The sequence below is a fragment of the Diplotaxodon limnothrissa genome, linkage group LG12 (genome assembly GCF_057381915.1).
Source record: "Diplotaxodon limnothrissa isolate DT_005_m linkage group LG12, D_limnothrissa_male_GT1.1, whole genome shotgun sequence".
In the NCBI taxonomy this organism is placed as follows: Eukaryota; Metazoa; Chordata; class Actinopteri; order Cichliformes; family Cichlidae; genus Diplotaxodon; species Diplotaxodon limnothrissa.
This window is the reverse complement of record NC_140607.1, coordinates 37235020-37250906: the sequence shown is the minus strand read 5'-3', so window position 1 is coordinate 37250906 and position 15887 is coordinate 37235020. Positions and strand designations below refer to the sequence as shown.

Sequence of the window (15887 nt, the reverse complement as noted above, 5' to 3'; positions counted from 1 at the left end):
GTATACAGAATTTGAAAGCAGAAAAAGAAGAGATGTGGAGATAAAAGAATGATGCGTCTCACAAAAGTGTCAAAAAGGAGATGTGCTTTTTTCTATGCATGTGCAAAATACAAACTGAGCTGCATGAATATATTTGCAAGTTGGAAAGCGGGTTTGGCACTTTCTGGTACTTTGCACTTTATGACCTCTGCTGAATCGAGGAAAAAACTTGGACACAAAAATAGATTGGCATTTATATTAGGCTTTTTAATAAAAACATTTGACCATTTTTAAAACCACTTTATTCATTCACATATTCATGGATGATCCATATGTCGCTCCTGTACTGCAGGAGCCAGGGATCATACCACTCACGCTGCTCTACCTAATGAGCCACAGCAACCACAGCAACAACCATTCAGGGACTTTCTCCTCTCTTGTTGAAAATACTTGAGACGTACAGTATAAGCAGTATAAGTACATAAATATAAGACTTCCTGTGCAGCCTGAGAGTACACGCAGAACTTGTTTGTGATCATCCTTTGAGATTCTTCAGCAGAATCAGAACTACAGGCAGAGTTTTCACCTGGTGAGCATAAAAGGGAATTTACAGATCATCAGATACAATGTAGGAGATGACTGAGTAAACTTATTTGCAATGTGTAGTTACCACTCAGGGAGCAACGCATGCAGCGTGAGGCAGAATTCACGGGATGGTGAAAGTGCATATTTTCATTTTCCTGTTTCCTGAGATTTTTAAACTTTGTTGGGAGAAAGTTTCACATTAAATTCTCACAGGTGAGTTTGTTTGGCTGCACTTTTAAACAGACGCATCTGTTATTTCTCTTCTTTTGCATATCAGACAGCTACTCAAGACATATGTTCCACCCCTGCTGTGGACTACAGTGCGTTCTGGAGGATCATTCTGTTATTAGGTATTACCGAACCAACCAAGAGTAGAACTTACAAAATAAAACTGTTAGTGTTCAGCAGAGCTCTTTGGTGCTCTGCATCTTAGTTAAATACAGGAAGACATCTGGACGGGAACAGCCAGGAATCAAACCAGCCTGTGATCGATGGCCAGTCAGCCAGTACAGGCATCCCCAATGCTTATTTTTAATTTTTTCCCCTCTATCTTCCTTCATATGCTTTGGCACCAGAGATGTATTTACATGGAAAGGCAATAAAGCAACTTGAAACTGGGAGAGGGACAGAGTCCTCTGCTGTGCTGGGAGTCACGACGTGGCTGATAAACTGAGGAGGTGAAAATATTGAGTTTAATCGAGAGAAAATGAGGGGGCAGAAGAAAGAAGTGCAGGCTTTCTTGTTAGTCATTACAAATTATTAAAAAACCCAAACATTTATCTAACAGGTAAGGACAGAGGTGGATACTAAAATGGGTGCATTGCGATTGTGTAACGATTCTCAGTGTTTCGTGTCCTAAGAAAAGTAAACCCTCATGCTTGCATAACAGCTGAATTGTTAACATACTGCACAGGGTTTCCCTTTGTTTTAATCCTGGGGTGCAACGATGGACAATAGCCAACAATAACTGGCACAAATGAGCAATTAAAAAAATGTGACTATCTGTGCGTCCTGTGATGGCAGGAACAACGAAAACAGTTAATGACCATGTTTGAAACAGAGACCGATACACAGTGTGGTGCAGCTTTGTGAGTCACCGTTAAGAAAGTAAGAAGACAAGTTTGGTGATGAAGGAGAAAAGATGAAGGAGAGGGAGGAGGGAAATCCACTAACTAGTACAAGTACATACCCAAGATCAAATCTGACTTAAAAAGCTTCAGCTGCTAATATTATTTATTTACTATCCAAAACTCTGTGAAATAAACATTTTTTGTAACTTTTTCCCCCCTGTAACAAAGAGCTGTCGTCTACTTTTAAAACCACACCACTGAGCCATATGACACATCCCTTCATTACCAGGAACATTGTTTTTAGTCATTCCCACACAGACCCTCCCGCTGCTGTAAATACAGTTATTTGCTGGGGAAACTTGGATGCACCAATTTATCTGTGCAATACTATTAAAATAACCTAATTAAGACACCAAATACTGAACACACAAGAGCGCATTTTGTTTCTCCAAAATAGATTTTTCTCTAATTTAACATAAGGTCAGCGATCAGTCGGACGCTATTCAAATCATCTTTTAAAGCCATGGTTGCCAGGGTGCTGGAGCCTAAACCAGGGAAGGGAAGGCTCGAATTAAGGACCACTGCCTCGCTGCGGTGCACATTAATGACATCTGCTTATAGTAATCCTTATGATGATTAGATTTTGGAGTTTTATTATATTGGTGCTCCCCTGGATAAGCCTGAGGAAGTGTCTGAGGGGAAGGAGGTCTGGGCTTCTCTGCTTAGGTTGTTGCCCTGTGCCCCGGCCCTGGATAAATAAAAGCAAATGGAAGGACTGATGGATTAAATCTGCTGAAAGCAAGCAAATTAAACCAAAAAGTGCCAAATACATCAGGTCCTTGTGGCTATTTCCACAGATTTCCACAGATGAGTTAGTTCCCAAAGCTCCCATTTTAAAAGGTCCAACATTACAGAAGAGATGAACACGTTAATAGGTTGGTCCCTAAAGCTAATTTTGCCATTAGGTAGTGGCTGCTTCTGCTGACAGATCATAATCACAGAGGAGGCAGCAGCAGGCAGTCGTCTGCTAGGCTTCACCTCAACTAATTCAAGTTACTGAACCTGACCTCAACTGTGTCGGAGCCTTACTCTGAGGTCAGCTTCACTAAAAGCCTCTCTGAGAAGACCGTCCCACTGTTTTGGTGAGGGAATTCTAATATTTCAACATTTTAACACAAACAAATAAAACCCCAGCAGGTTTCTGTCTCTGTGTGTTGTAGCCAGCCTATAGAGACACCAAGCTATCCAAGCTACCACTGATCTCTGATCAACCTTCTCGTACAGCTGTAACCAGCCTAGAACCTTAACTTAAAGTGATGAACATGCCAAATGTCACCGCTTTGATTGTGTGAAACACCAGAAACACTTTTAACCTAAAAAGCATGAAAAAAGGACAAATCTTAGTTTTGACCTTTAAAACATCCCACCGTCCCCATGGTGTCCTTCCCCAGAGCAAACCCATCTTTGTCCACCACACTCGCCGCTCGTCCTCTCTTGGTAATGATTATAATGAACGCCTTGTTATTGTAGCTCCTCCCCACATGCTGACACCTTCCTGTCCTCTGCTCCTGTCATAAGTTTTTCTGATGAAAACAAACATATGATACATATATGTAATACATTTGCATTGTATTCCATATTCTTAGAAGACGGCCATGTCAGCCACTGTGATATTAAGGATTTTCTGTAATTTGTATTATGACTGAAACTGTATTGACTAGATTTGGCGAGCCTGTTTTTTCTTAGATCACTATTATTGCTCGTCTTGTTCTGGGGTCCTGTGAGACATTCAGGTGGTGCTGCTCAGCTGGAGACCTGTAGATGCTTTGCTTTTACTTTGAGTTCTCCTGTTTTTGCTTATTTATTTATTATTTACTTTAAATGCAGATATTTAACTTTAAACTTGTAACACTGTAATGGTGTGACGTCTTGGGGAAGTTTTCCTTGACAAAGAGACGTTAACTTCCTGGTTAAATAAATGTTAAATAAAGAAATGACACTTCTGTGTAATCAGATATGGAATAACAGCACGGTTTAGAGATCTCTCAGTAACAGTGAGATGAAGGTTGCAGACAGCCATGAAAATCACAGCCACGACGCCCATCACAGTCCTGACTCTTTATTAACAGCAAGTGTTACAACGAGGGTTACTCTGTGCGACCCTGTACTCGCAATATGAACGGTTACCTTCTGTTAGAAGATAAAGAGCTTCTCTGTGTCTTGTTCAATCAGTGATCTGTACAGCAGTCTGTACTAACGAGGTCACTGAGTGCAGCAGAACAGTTATACTGATGTTTAGCGTTACTCAGATTGTGGTTTGTTGTGCTTTGCATGTATATGGTGGCTGTACTGTTTGGAACTTTTAAACTAGAAATTAGGGATGGGTACCGGTGTCCGGTGCCATGATGGCACCGGTTCTGACATAAACGGTAGTAACCAGACCGAAAAGCAGCGCACATTTCGGTGCTTTATTTCGGTGCTTTTTTTTCCTGAGCTGAGATACACTTCTAGCCAATCATTTTACGTTTCCGAGGATAGTAGGCGGGTCCAGGTACGTATGTTCTTTTAGAGCAGAGCTACAGATTAAAAATGCCCAAGGCGAAGCGGTCAAAAGTCTGGCTGTACTTCACAGCAAAAGACGCAAACTCAGCAGCAACAAGTGCTTTAAGCTGATACTGTGATACTGTCAAAGGAAGTAACACCAAGAATCCGATGAAACACCTGGCGACGCATAGCGTTTTTTTTCAAAAGCCCAGAAATGCGCCGTATGATAGCTTGCTGCGAGACCTCACATCGAGCACATCTACTGCGGGTGTGGTGCCTGTTATCGGACCCGGAGTTAGCAACATCCCCCAAGAACCCGAAGATTAGAGTCCTGGCCCCTAGCCCTGCCAGTGTAGCAGAAATGATGAGGATGATGATGCAGCAGCAGCCGTTCTTCTCTGCGTGAGTAGCTTCATGTTGTTCGTGTGTAATTTACGTTTAGTAGGCTAACCACGTTATTACATTAATGCATGTAAGGTGAACTAGCAAACATCATCATAGCTACATGCGGCTGTCTTCTTGTTTGATGGCAGATGCTCCCTTCACCCTGGCCAAAAAGGCTAAAATGACCAAAGAAAAAGTGGAAAACAATTAAACATGAGAGGTTTTTGGACAAAGTTTGTGTTTTTTCCATTGTTTAAGCCCTGCTTCCAGCCAAGAGTGATACCATATATGCCCCATAGCTGCAGAAAAGGCTAACATTGTTATCTTTTTACAAAAAAAACAGCTGAACATGAGAGGTTTTTGGACAAAGTTTGTGTTCTCCATTCTTTAAGCACCGGTTTGAGCACCGGTTTGAGCACCGGCACCGTTTCAAAAGTACCGATTTGGCACCGGTATCGGATAAAACCTAAACGATACCCATCACTACTAGAAATACATTTCCTCTTTGGGATCAATATTCTATTCTATTGTATTCTATTCTATTCTATTCTCTCTACTGAACCCTTTTTCGTCCTGACCAGCAGACGGTGTCCTTCTTCTGCCTTCGACCGAATCTTGGGAGGTCTGAGAAAGTTTTGTGTAAAAACATTATTTTTGGTAACTTTATTACTAATGGGTTTAAACAAAGGGATCAATCTCAGCGTTATCTATATATGAACCCAAATCACATCCTTGTTTCCTCCTTCTGAAATTTCCCCACACATTAATGAAAACCGCTGCGAGCTGCTTTCAGCACCACAGCTTCTGCTTTTCCCGTGTGGAGCAGGTACACGCTCACCACAAGCCAATAAAAGGCACCTTAAACAAGTTGCTGCAGGCAGATGACATCAAATTATCTTGGAAGGAAAGTGCTTGTATTGCTCTGGTCGTGCAAAGACTGTTGCCCAAAGCAGAAAAACACTTCAATAAGTCTACAAGCCAAACAGAAGTTGGTAACAAACCATGAATAATTCGACTGCCAGACACGCTCTCAGGCTTATTTAACCCTAGACAACCTGACGACCCATGTACAGACTACTCTGTGTCATGCTGTTAAAGCTCCGCCGGTCACCATTTTCAGATATAATGGAGGCTTGCCAGTGCACTTTACTTCTGTCTTATCATTTTGAAAGAGTTGCAGAGGAAAACTGAAAAAGGCTCTGCAATGATGAAAAGCCGGGACATTTGTTGACATGGCTGGAACTGATTGACAACATTTTATTTTTCCCTTTGGGCATTTATCTTCTGAACTACATGACTTTGGTTTAATAACACAAACAAACACACCGGGAAGTCACATCCTGTTCAAAAACTGTGGAACGATGATCTCACAGCACGTTTCCCTGTAAGGAATCAGTTTTATTTGTTTGCATATTGTAAGTAACTTTTGCACAATCAAGTCTTACTAATAAAACCAACATATTCAAGTGGTTTTCCTTTTTCTTCATTAAATACACACTAACAGCAGAGCCAATCCACAGAGAGCTTCTTCACCTTCAGCCAATTGGCTGCAATTCCCCTACAGGGCGCTCAAAAGATAACAGGAGCAAATGAAGATTAATTATTTACACCTGCTTCATGACAAAACAGACCACATTGATGGTGTTTTTAAAGTTCACAAACATCGCCCTGTTTATGTTTACTAAATAAAATGAAATATTAATAACGTTTGTTTTTGTCTGACCCATGAAATGGATACTTAACAGTAGTTCTTCCAGGAAAACTGCTGTTATATAGCTGTTATAAAGCCCATTTCTAACACACTGTGCTGACATCTACCTTCACAGTGCCTCTGCTCCCACTCACATCCAGCCACACTGAGGGTCTAAAATGGCCCCAAAATGACTCAGAAAAATCAGCTCCCCCCATGAAAGAACCACTTCAGAGGAGCGAATGTAAGTTTTGCCATTATCCAGTAAATTTGCAGATAAAACATTTTACACTCAGCTTACATGAACCTATTCAATTTCCCGTGACCTACTCCACTGCAAAAGTGCTTTTAAAGAGCAGGGATTGCTCATCAAGTTTGCTGCTGCTCCTTAGAGTTTCATTTTTTCTGATTAAAGTACTTGTCAAACAAGATATTCACAGCGTCTTCAACTTTACGGGCTGACGGCCGGCGAGATCCCAGGTCTGTATAACAGCTTGGGGGGCAAAGCCAAACAGGAGCACACTGCAGATGCTCAGTAATTGTTCCCCAGGAAAGTTGGTCTATGTGAAAGCGAGCAAACAAAAAAATCCAGCGAATCCTGTTCCCATTGACAGAATGTACAGCTTCACCCGCAAGAAACAGGTGGGAGGTGTGAGGCACCAGCATGTCTGTAGATATTTGTACCAGTCTAACACACACACACACACACCTGCTCTTCTCAACAATGGCATTAAAACTATCAGCTGATGACATGATTTCAGAGATGAATTACGGCAGAAGAAGACGGGAGGAACCGATCAATACGATGGTATCTGTTTCCAGACAGAAGCAGGGTCGGGTAGAGAAAATAGGAAAGAGAAGATGGAGACGACGACGTCTGGCCCGTGGATTATGTTTCAAAGATGACAGCGAGGGGGTCTGAGGGGGTCTGACACCGTGTAGTTCCCAGAGCACTTCCTCCTTTTTGCTTTCTTTGTATCGAATGGAAAGGCTCAAGTGAAGTCGTACAAATCAGAAAAGCACCTCATTGCCATGGCAACAGGTGCTTTTGGACTGGCTAAACATTCAAGGCAATAAATAAATAAATAAAAGTAATAAAATCCCAGGAAACGGAAGGTGGAGGTAAATAATGCCTAGGTTTTCAGAGTGCTGCGTATCTTAGAGGAAGCACAGCAGCACTGCAGAGGGCAGAAACACAAAAAAAGCTCCAGCAAATGAAAAGAGGGCAAAAGACACGAGTGTCACCGAGCAGATGGTTTATCAAGAGAAAAAAAACAAAATAAGAAAGTTAGTGGTGATTGTGGTTCAGTGTAAAACTACAAAAAAAGAAAGAAAATAAATAAACAGATCAAGTCGATGCAAATAATTAAACACAGCGACTCAATGATTTCAAGAAGATGTGACTCATTAATAAATGCATCTCTATCCTTTAAATATATATTATAAATCTGGATATACTAACCATAGCTGGGTATTCAGCAGTGACTGTGGAAACATGATGGGGCGAAAGCATCGTTCATTCAAAGCAAAGGTCACCAGCATGTCACGATCCCGGGTCATGTGACCCAGTGTTTTCAGTTTTAATATATTTTGATGTTGATGGTTCAAGTTCATTAGTTTATCTACGCTCATTTCTATTATGCTTAGGTTGCCGTCATAGTCCATTGTTTCTTAGACCTCTTTTTGTTGTCACCCCTGTGTTTACGTTTCCTATGTTTATTCTAATCAGCTGTTTCTCCATGTGTTTCCTGCTCATCTCCTGTGTGTGTTTTCACTCATTCCTCGTCGTCTGTTATTCTGCTATGCTCGTGGCAGGTTTTCCAGGATTTTCATGTACTTTTGCCAAGTCTTCACAGTTCAGGTTTTTCATGTTCACGCTCAAGGTTTTTTTATGTTTAGCATTAGTTCACCCAGTTTAGGCCAGTTTTTAGTTTTGCCTTGTTTTGTACAGTTGAAACCAGCCTTTAATAAATGGCTCACTTTCAGTTAACATTAAGTTTGTTTCCGCGCTTTGTTTTGTCTGCATTTGGGTCCTTTATTCTCCACTCCACACAGTCACTGTCACACAGCAGGAATCAAACCAGGGGGCAGTGAGATGCCCAGTGCTGGGCATACATGAACAGGACAGTTAATATTTTTATATTTTTATTACTACTACTAGTAGTAATAATAATCAGACATGAACCAGAAATGCGGGTAAAGTCCAAGACCACCTCCTCCAAAAAAAAAGAGCCCCTAGACATGGATCAGAATTGGTCTGCAATTATTTACTTGAGAAGATCGAGACCCATTTTTCTTAACCGCCCTTTTCATTTGATATGTACTTGAAGATGTAGACTTAATTTGAAACTTGGAATGGCAAAAAAAACCTATTAAATCTCGGAGGTCCTGTCTCAGCTTAGAAAGAAAAAACTCATCCAAATCCATCCACACAAACCATTTGGAGTCAAAGAAATGAACCAATTACACGCAGCCACTTTGGCTGAAGTACAAATGGTCACTAAAACACCTTTTATTCAGTCCCCTAGTTTTGGAAAACTGAACACTGTATGTGCTCAGTCTCATAAGTAAAGCAGAGTTTGATATGATGACATATGTGCTTTACATTTGTGGTTGTCATATCAGTTTATTTGTGCTTCCTGTTCAGTAGCTTTAATGCCTTGTTAAATCTTTTTAAAGAAATTTATTTAAGCACTTTGATGAATTTAGATGAGTTAAATTAAGAACCTTCGTATTTATGTACGAAGCGAACATTTTAATAGAAAAACATTCATTGGTGCGAGTTGCAGAGACTCGACTGAATATTCCATGCACAAATTCAAACTTTAATATTTCGCCGCTGTGCATTAATTACTGTCAAGTCCTTCAAATATTACTGACGCCCTCTGTCATCAAACAGGGAAAGAAAACAGCCTAATGAAACATTCTTTGATACCCACACAGAAAACGAGTCAATTTAGTGATATTAAATGAGATAAGTAAACTTATCCAGGCTGGCAGCTCAGAAATAGACCTGCAACGCCGTGGCCCACGGTGAGAGCAGGTCTGTCTGCTTCCCCGGACCCTTTAAAGTAGGAGCACTCAGCCTGAGGATGCTCGTATATCGTTAGCGCCCGAGTGTGACCAGTAGGAGATTCGCTATTGGCAACCATCCCAGGAGTCATTAAGCTCGGCCTCTAACTGTCATTGTCCCCCTGCCTGTGGCTCCTCTGGGGTCCACGAGCCAAATTTGTGCCACCTCGAAGTTCAGAGCCATTCCAAAGGTCCAACAGCGATATGACATTACCTTTTATTGGGGCAGATTATTAGCAGAATAGAGATAAACCTGCTGGGTTTGTACGGCCGCTCTCATGGATACCTACGTGAAATAGACTGCAAGGCTTCAGGCGTTACCTGGGTCACCTTCTGTGAGAAGACTTTGCTCACTTTAGGTCAAACTGTAGCTTTAAAGCTACATCATCAAATACCATCTTAAAAGATTAAACTGCAGTCAAGATTCTCTAAAATTCGGTTCTTTTGCTGGTTTTGTATCTTCTTTGCTCTTTTTGGTGAATATGGTTTACTTTTTACTCCTAAAATGTTATTTTCCAGTCGAGCTCACTGAGCTCCTGCACAAGAGTTTGCAGAGAGAGAGTTAGTTTCAAAGTCGATGCCAACACAGCAACTACAGCCGGTGTTGATCTAAATAATCCTGATCATGATATGGATGTAGAAAAAGAAGCACACTGTGGACGTGATGTGGTGGGAATTACTGGAATAACCGCACTGGCACTTTTGTTGGTGGCTATGCAATTACTTTAACTAATTTTCCAAGGCATGTTTAACCAAAGTGTTTGCTTCGATTCAAGGAAATCGACACTTAAAATAATAATAATTATTATTATTACCAAGAAACTGGAGTTAAAGTGATGGCATTGAGCAAGGATGAAAGGGCACAGATTTTATGGTTATGTAATACATTTGGCACATGCATTAGTAAATAAATGGTTTCAAATATTCTGCTGAAGTCTTGTTGTGCAGAAAATTTGCTTTGAAGAGCAATAACAGAACCAGCCGCCATTTCTGAATTTGTTTGAGTGACAACAGTGATCGGTCCACTGCTCCTGAGGGAGAAGCTACAGTACAGGACGTTTCAAACATGTCCACCACCTCATGGATTACTCACTAGTTGACAAACAGGCCACAGTACTTGAGACTGAGCAGTGGTCCGACTGACTTGGTGATGTGCAGTACCGGAGCCCCTCGGGGGACTGCGCTATGCTATGCGGACAGACACCAGAGAGATGGATGTTGACCTCAGAAGGAAGAGGATGGCTACATGTCTTGTGTCTACCCTGTGACAGGATGCTGATGTGATGGAGTACACAAACAACCTGGGCATCGACATTGACAGGCTGAACTGAAAGACCAACACAGAGGTGTTGTATGTCTCTGTGCAGTGCAGCAAGATGTTGGAGGTTTTTTAACAGACCACAGCTCTGTTGCATCTAGAGCTGTGGTCTGCTGGGGGAGCATCATCAGCTGGTGACACCAACAGACTGAATAAAGTAATTGGGAACACTGGCTCTGTGACTGGCACACGTCTGAAGCTTCATGAATAATCCTCACTGCCTTCTGCAACACTTACTGGACAGTCAGCAGAGCACCTTGTCTAACAGACTGATTCAGCTCCACTACCACAAGGACAGACACAGAAATAATAGAGCTCCATTATTATGTAACTTTTTGAAGAGAAAAAGCTAACAAAGAGAAAACGAGCCAACCACTGCTACCCAATATTTGACACTTAGAATTACAAACGTCTCATCTCAGCCTTCAGCTTCATTCACTCTAAGCCTTTATTCTGAGTCATAGTGTGTGTGTTTAATCAGCTTGCCTCTCATTGAAGCTCTTGACAGTTAATACATCATGTTAATAAACTATCTCTTTAGTCTTTTTTAGTTTAGCATGAGAATTACTGCAGTTTTACCACGTCCCAAAATGTTCTCACTGGATGATCAACTTTACATTTATATTTTATCGTGATGGGTGTTCACTTACCCCGAAGTTGGAGGCTGCAAATCTGGCTGGAGCAGAGACATTGGTGGAGGCGGTGGGGTGGGCGTAGAAGGCATTGATGTTGGCCAGCAGGGTGCTCATCACTGCCGGCACCCCTGACAGCATGTACTTAGAGGACAGGCAAGAGAATTGGCTGAGCAGGAGAAGAAATGTGGGGAAACGGGCAGGGGAGAAAGAGAAAGGAAGATTGAGGATATAAATGCAGTTAGCAGGTTAAAAAAAGGCAGAAGTGGTTATGGAGAGGCGGGAAGGAAGGTGGGTAAGCAATTAGGATAAGACAGGTGAGGACAGAGGGTAAGAAGGTCGAGAATGAGACATAAAGAGGCCAGAGGGGGAATCAGTGGAAGCAGGAGGAGGATATAAATTACGGAGAAAAGGGAGAGAGTAATTGAAGTGGACGCAGGGAGGCAGGAAGGAAGTAGCGAAACATAATGAGAAGGTGAAAAACAAAAGACACAAAGAGAGACGGACGGGAAATGATCAAAAAATTAAGTCAATGAAGATGAAGAAAGAAGGAAACTTCTTGTGTGGACCCGAAATTAATATTGCCAATGATGATTTAACATTGGGGGGGGGGAGTTAAACAGTATTTCCCTCTGAAGACCCCAAAAAAAGCTAAAGGAAACTGGATATGGATGGACCAAATGGATTTGAGTTGGGTGCAAACATACCCTGGGTGTAGAATAAAATCTGAGATGTGCAAGCATTTTTCTGTCCCCATAGCTACATTTGAATCAGTTTTGGTCCACTTGGTTTTGGCTGTGGTCTAAATATCTTAGCAGCAATGTAGCAAACACAGAATGACACAAAACAGGAAAGCTGATGCTGAAGGCAGCCAGTTTTAACGGAGGCTGGAGAATGGGAACTCCTTTATTCACTCTAAAGACTGGCCCCTGTATCCACGCGTCACAAGATGATCTCATATTCTTTGTGTTGTCATTTTGAATCCACACGCCAGCAAAAGATGTGGAGTCATATGAGGGGGTGGAGAGGTTTCAGAAAGCCACTGAACTGAAAAGATGCATGCAGCTACAGCAAAAAACTGTCTTTGAGCCAAATCTCAAAGTGATGAAACCAGGTTTCACTGTCGCAGAGGAAATGGCTCATTCAGTGGAAGATGCTGCAAAAAGAATATGAGTATTTGCGAGTGGTAGCTTTTTCTGAGAAGCAGAGGCTGTAAAGAGCAGAGAAACTACATGATAAAAACAAACTTTCTCACACAGAAAGCAGACACTACACTGAGTTGTCATATTGAGGGGAAAAATAATATATTACATTTAATTAAACAGCCAGTTGTATGGCAACTGTGCGGCAACCTTCACGTAAAACGTAATCAGAATGCATTTTTTCAGTTGACTAACATGATGACTTTTTTATATGTTAAGTGGAGCATAATGTATGTGAACAAGCTTTTAGGGAAACTGACATTTAATTTCTTTTTACTGAAATAAAACATCTCAGAAGCTGCAAGTGTCTGGCCCCTGATGTCATTGATGTTTCCCAGTGTGGAAGTTTGAAGCGGAGCCCTTAGAAGCTCACTTTTGCAGGATGCCAAATTGCTTCTAAACTTATCCACAAAATTATAAATTGTTTGGTACAAACAAATACACACATACCATTTAGAGTGTGTGAAATGTTAGACAGGGTCCTAAAAACAGGTGAATAAATTAATTTCCTCATCGGTGAAGGAGCTGTTCGGTTCACCGAGTTCTTAGTGAGACTTCTATAATGGCCACAGTGTTCTTGTATATTCCAATCACCACTTTCATTTGGCTGTGTCATTGAACGGCTCATATCCACATTTCCGCTGGGACAGAGTCTGGCCCACTTCTGCTTACAGCTTCACTTCACTCAATATTTCCCCACATGATTGCGTTATGTGATTGCGCTCCTTTTCCCAGCACACAAAACCAACACACGTCCCTTTAAGCCCAAATTCTGACATTATTAATGCAATTAAACCAGGATGTGTGTATGAATGCTTGCTGAGTGCTTCTGTGCCCCTGCCTGCAATGATCCAACCAAACAGCAGGGAAATCTCTGAGGTGAGGGGTCATCTTTTCTCATTAGGTGAGATAAACTAATTTGCATGTTGTTTATAGTTCATGACATTAATGCCTCCCATCACATTAACATGCAGGAAACACACAGGTCCACAAATAATACCGACGAGCCCCTCCTGATACATCTACCTCACATCACAGCCTGTTGGATGGACTGTAGTCAAGTGTTCGGTAAGTTTGCAAACAGAGCTTACGTCATGGCCTGGAAGATGGACTCAACGCCGTAACGCATCGCAAACTCATCCACAATTTCCTGTTGCACTTCATCAAAGTAAACCTTCCACGCGTCGTCTCCCTGAGCGGCCGGGATCTTCACCGCGCCGCCTCCCTCGACATCCGTCGTAAAGTGAAACGTATTCTAGAGAGAGGATTTAAAATTTTAAAAATGTAACTGTAATTATTAACCACATGAAACAACTTTGTTTATTTTAGGAATCTGTTTTGTGTTAGCAAACAGACTCAGACGTGTGTCTACTGATCCTCAAAAAGTATTTATGAATATTTCCATTTCAAACAGAAATCCCAAAGAGGTGTGAAAAACGTTCCAAGACTTTTCGGATAACCAAAAACAATCAAAAGTCATTCCTTCAGTGCCCTCCTCTCACCTGAAATCTGAAGGTGATCAGTCTTTCTCGGTTGCTGCCCCTAAGCTGTTTTGTTTTTATTGTTGTTTCTGTAGTTATGTTTCAGTAAGAATGGAGTAAAAATGGCATCAGTGGTTTATCAGTGATTGCACAGATATTTTTCTATTTCAGCAACCAGTTGCAAAAAGCTGCAGTGACCAACTGATTGGCCAGAGGTTGAGCGTGCAGGGTTACTGGTGGGAGGCAACCTGCTTCCAAACAATCCAATCTGCCATCTGGTCAATAAATGCAGACAGATCACACAGACTGACTGCCACGAGTCTCTTTACAATAGGAGACGTGACTCAGCTGGTTATATTCTGGTTGTATTCATATAAAAACAAGGTCACCGAGCGCCCGTGCCGTTGTGCAGTTACACTGCGTCTCTATTTGTGGAGAAACTTCAGTTTCAAACCTGTGAGGTTCTGGCTGGACTCTAAAGGCAAGGCAAGTTTATTTGTATAGCACAATTCAACAACAAGGTGATTCAAAGTGCTTTACAGAGACATTAGAAACAAGAACAAATAAAAAGCATGATTTAAAATTGAATAAAACAAGCAAATAAACTAACTAACTAATTAACAAACAAACAAACAAACAAACAAACAAACAAACAACAGTATATAAAATCAAAACAGATAAAATCAGTAGTTAAATGTAAGTTTTGAAATTTAAGCTTAAAGTGTGGATTTGGTGCTTTATTCAAATGCAGCTGAGAACAGGTGAGTCTTCAACCTGGATTTAAATAAACTGAGTGTTTCAGCTGATCTGAGGCTTTCTGGGAGTTTGTTCCAGATATAAGGAGCATAAAAGCTGAATGCAGCTTCTCCGTGTCTGGTTCTGACTCTGGGAACTGATAAAAGACCGGATCCAGATGACCTGAGGGATCTGGATGGTTCATACTGGGTCAGGAGGTCATTGATGTATTTTGGTCCTAAACCATTCAGAGCTTTATAGGCCAGCATCAGAACTTTAAAGTCTATCCTCTGACGGACAGGCAGCCAGTGTAAAGACCTCAGAGCTGGACTGATGTGGTCCACTTTTTTGGTCTTAGTGAGGACTCGTGCAGCAGAGTTCTGAATGAGCTGTAGTTGTCTGACTGATTTTTTAGGTAGACCTGTAAAGATGCTGTTACAGTAATCAAGCCTACTAAAGATGAATGCATGGACTAGTTTTTCCAGGTCCTGTTGAGACATCAGATCTTTTATCCTTGATATATTCTTGAGGTGATAGTAAGCTGACTTTGTTATTGTCTTAATGTGTTTTTCTAAGTTTAGGTCTGCATCCATCACTACACCCAAATTTCTCGCCTGGTTTGTGGTTTTTAGATGTATAGATTGAAGTTCTCTGGTAAATGTAAGCAGCTAATTTGAATTTCTGTTTAATTCAATCTGATTTAATGTCTCTGTGTACACAGCACTGATTTATTCACAGCTGACTGCAGTATTGTCACACACAGACTGCATGTAATTGTCAACCTGACCCCGTTCAATTGTAAACAGACTTATCGCACACGACCATAATCGTTGTGCTCGTGCCGTGGTCTCTCTTTTATGTGGTAAATTGTGAAAGCTGTTTTAACCATTTCTTTGTTGATAGCTTCATCTGAATAGAAACTATAGCATAGCAAACTGTTTAACAAATACAGTCAGTGTCCCCACGACATGTTTGATGTCCTTTACCTCATGAAGGCACATGTACTGCACGTGGTAGGGCGCCACCTTCTCCTCTCCCTCAATCTCCACGCTGATCTGAAGACGGATGGCACCAGACACCGCCGACTTGTCTGTCCTCTTTTCTGTAAGTAGAGAAAAACACAGACACAATTACTCTGAAGTGAAACATCACTCAGAGTTGAATTTGAGATGCTCTTTAGGTCTTAGATGACAAA

The 15887-nt window shown here is 41.4% G+C and overlaps 1 protein-coding gene across 3 annotated transcripts in view; it reads right to left on the bottom strand.

Moving 5' to 3' along the window:
- LOC146621841 (protein unc-13 homolog B-like) overlaps nucleotides 1-15887 on the bottom strand; it is a 72423-nt gene that overhangs the window by 35602 nt on the left and 20934 nt on the right. For all 3 annotated transcript variants that reach the window (XM_085367565.1, XM_085367566.1, XM_085367567.1), the window contains 3 exons: nucleotides 15679-15794; nucleotides 13568-13731; nucleotides 11293-11443 (listed from right to left, as the gene is read on the bottom strand). In XM_085367565.1, coding sequence (XP_085223691.1) covers nucleotides 11293-11443; nucleotides 13568-13731; nucleotides 15679-15794 — 431 coding nt within the window. The remainder of the gene's footprint in view (nucleotides 1-11292; nucleotides 11444-13567; nucleotides 13732-15678; nucleotides 15795-15887) is intronic.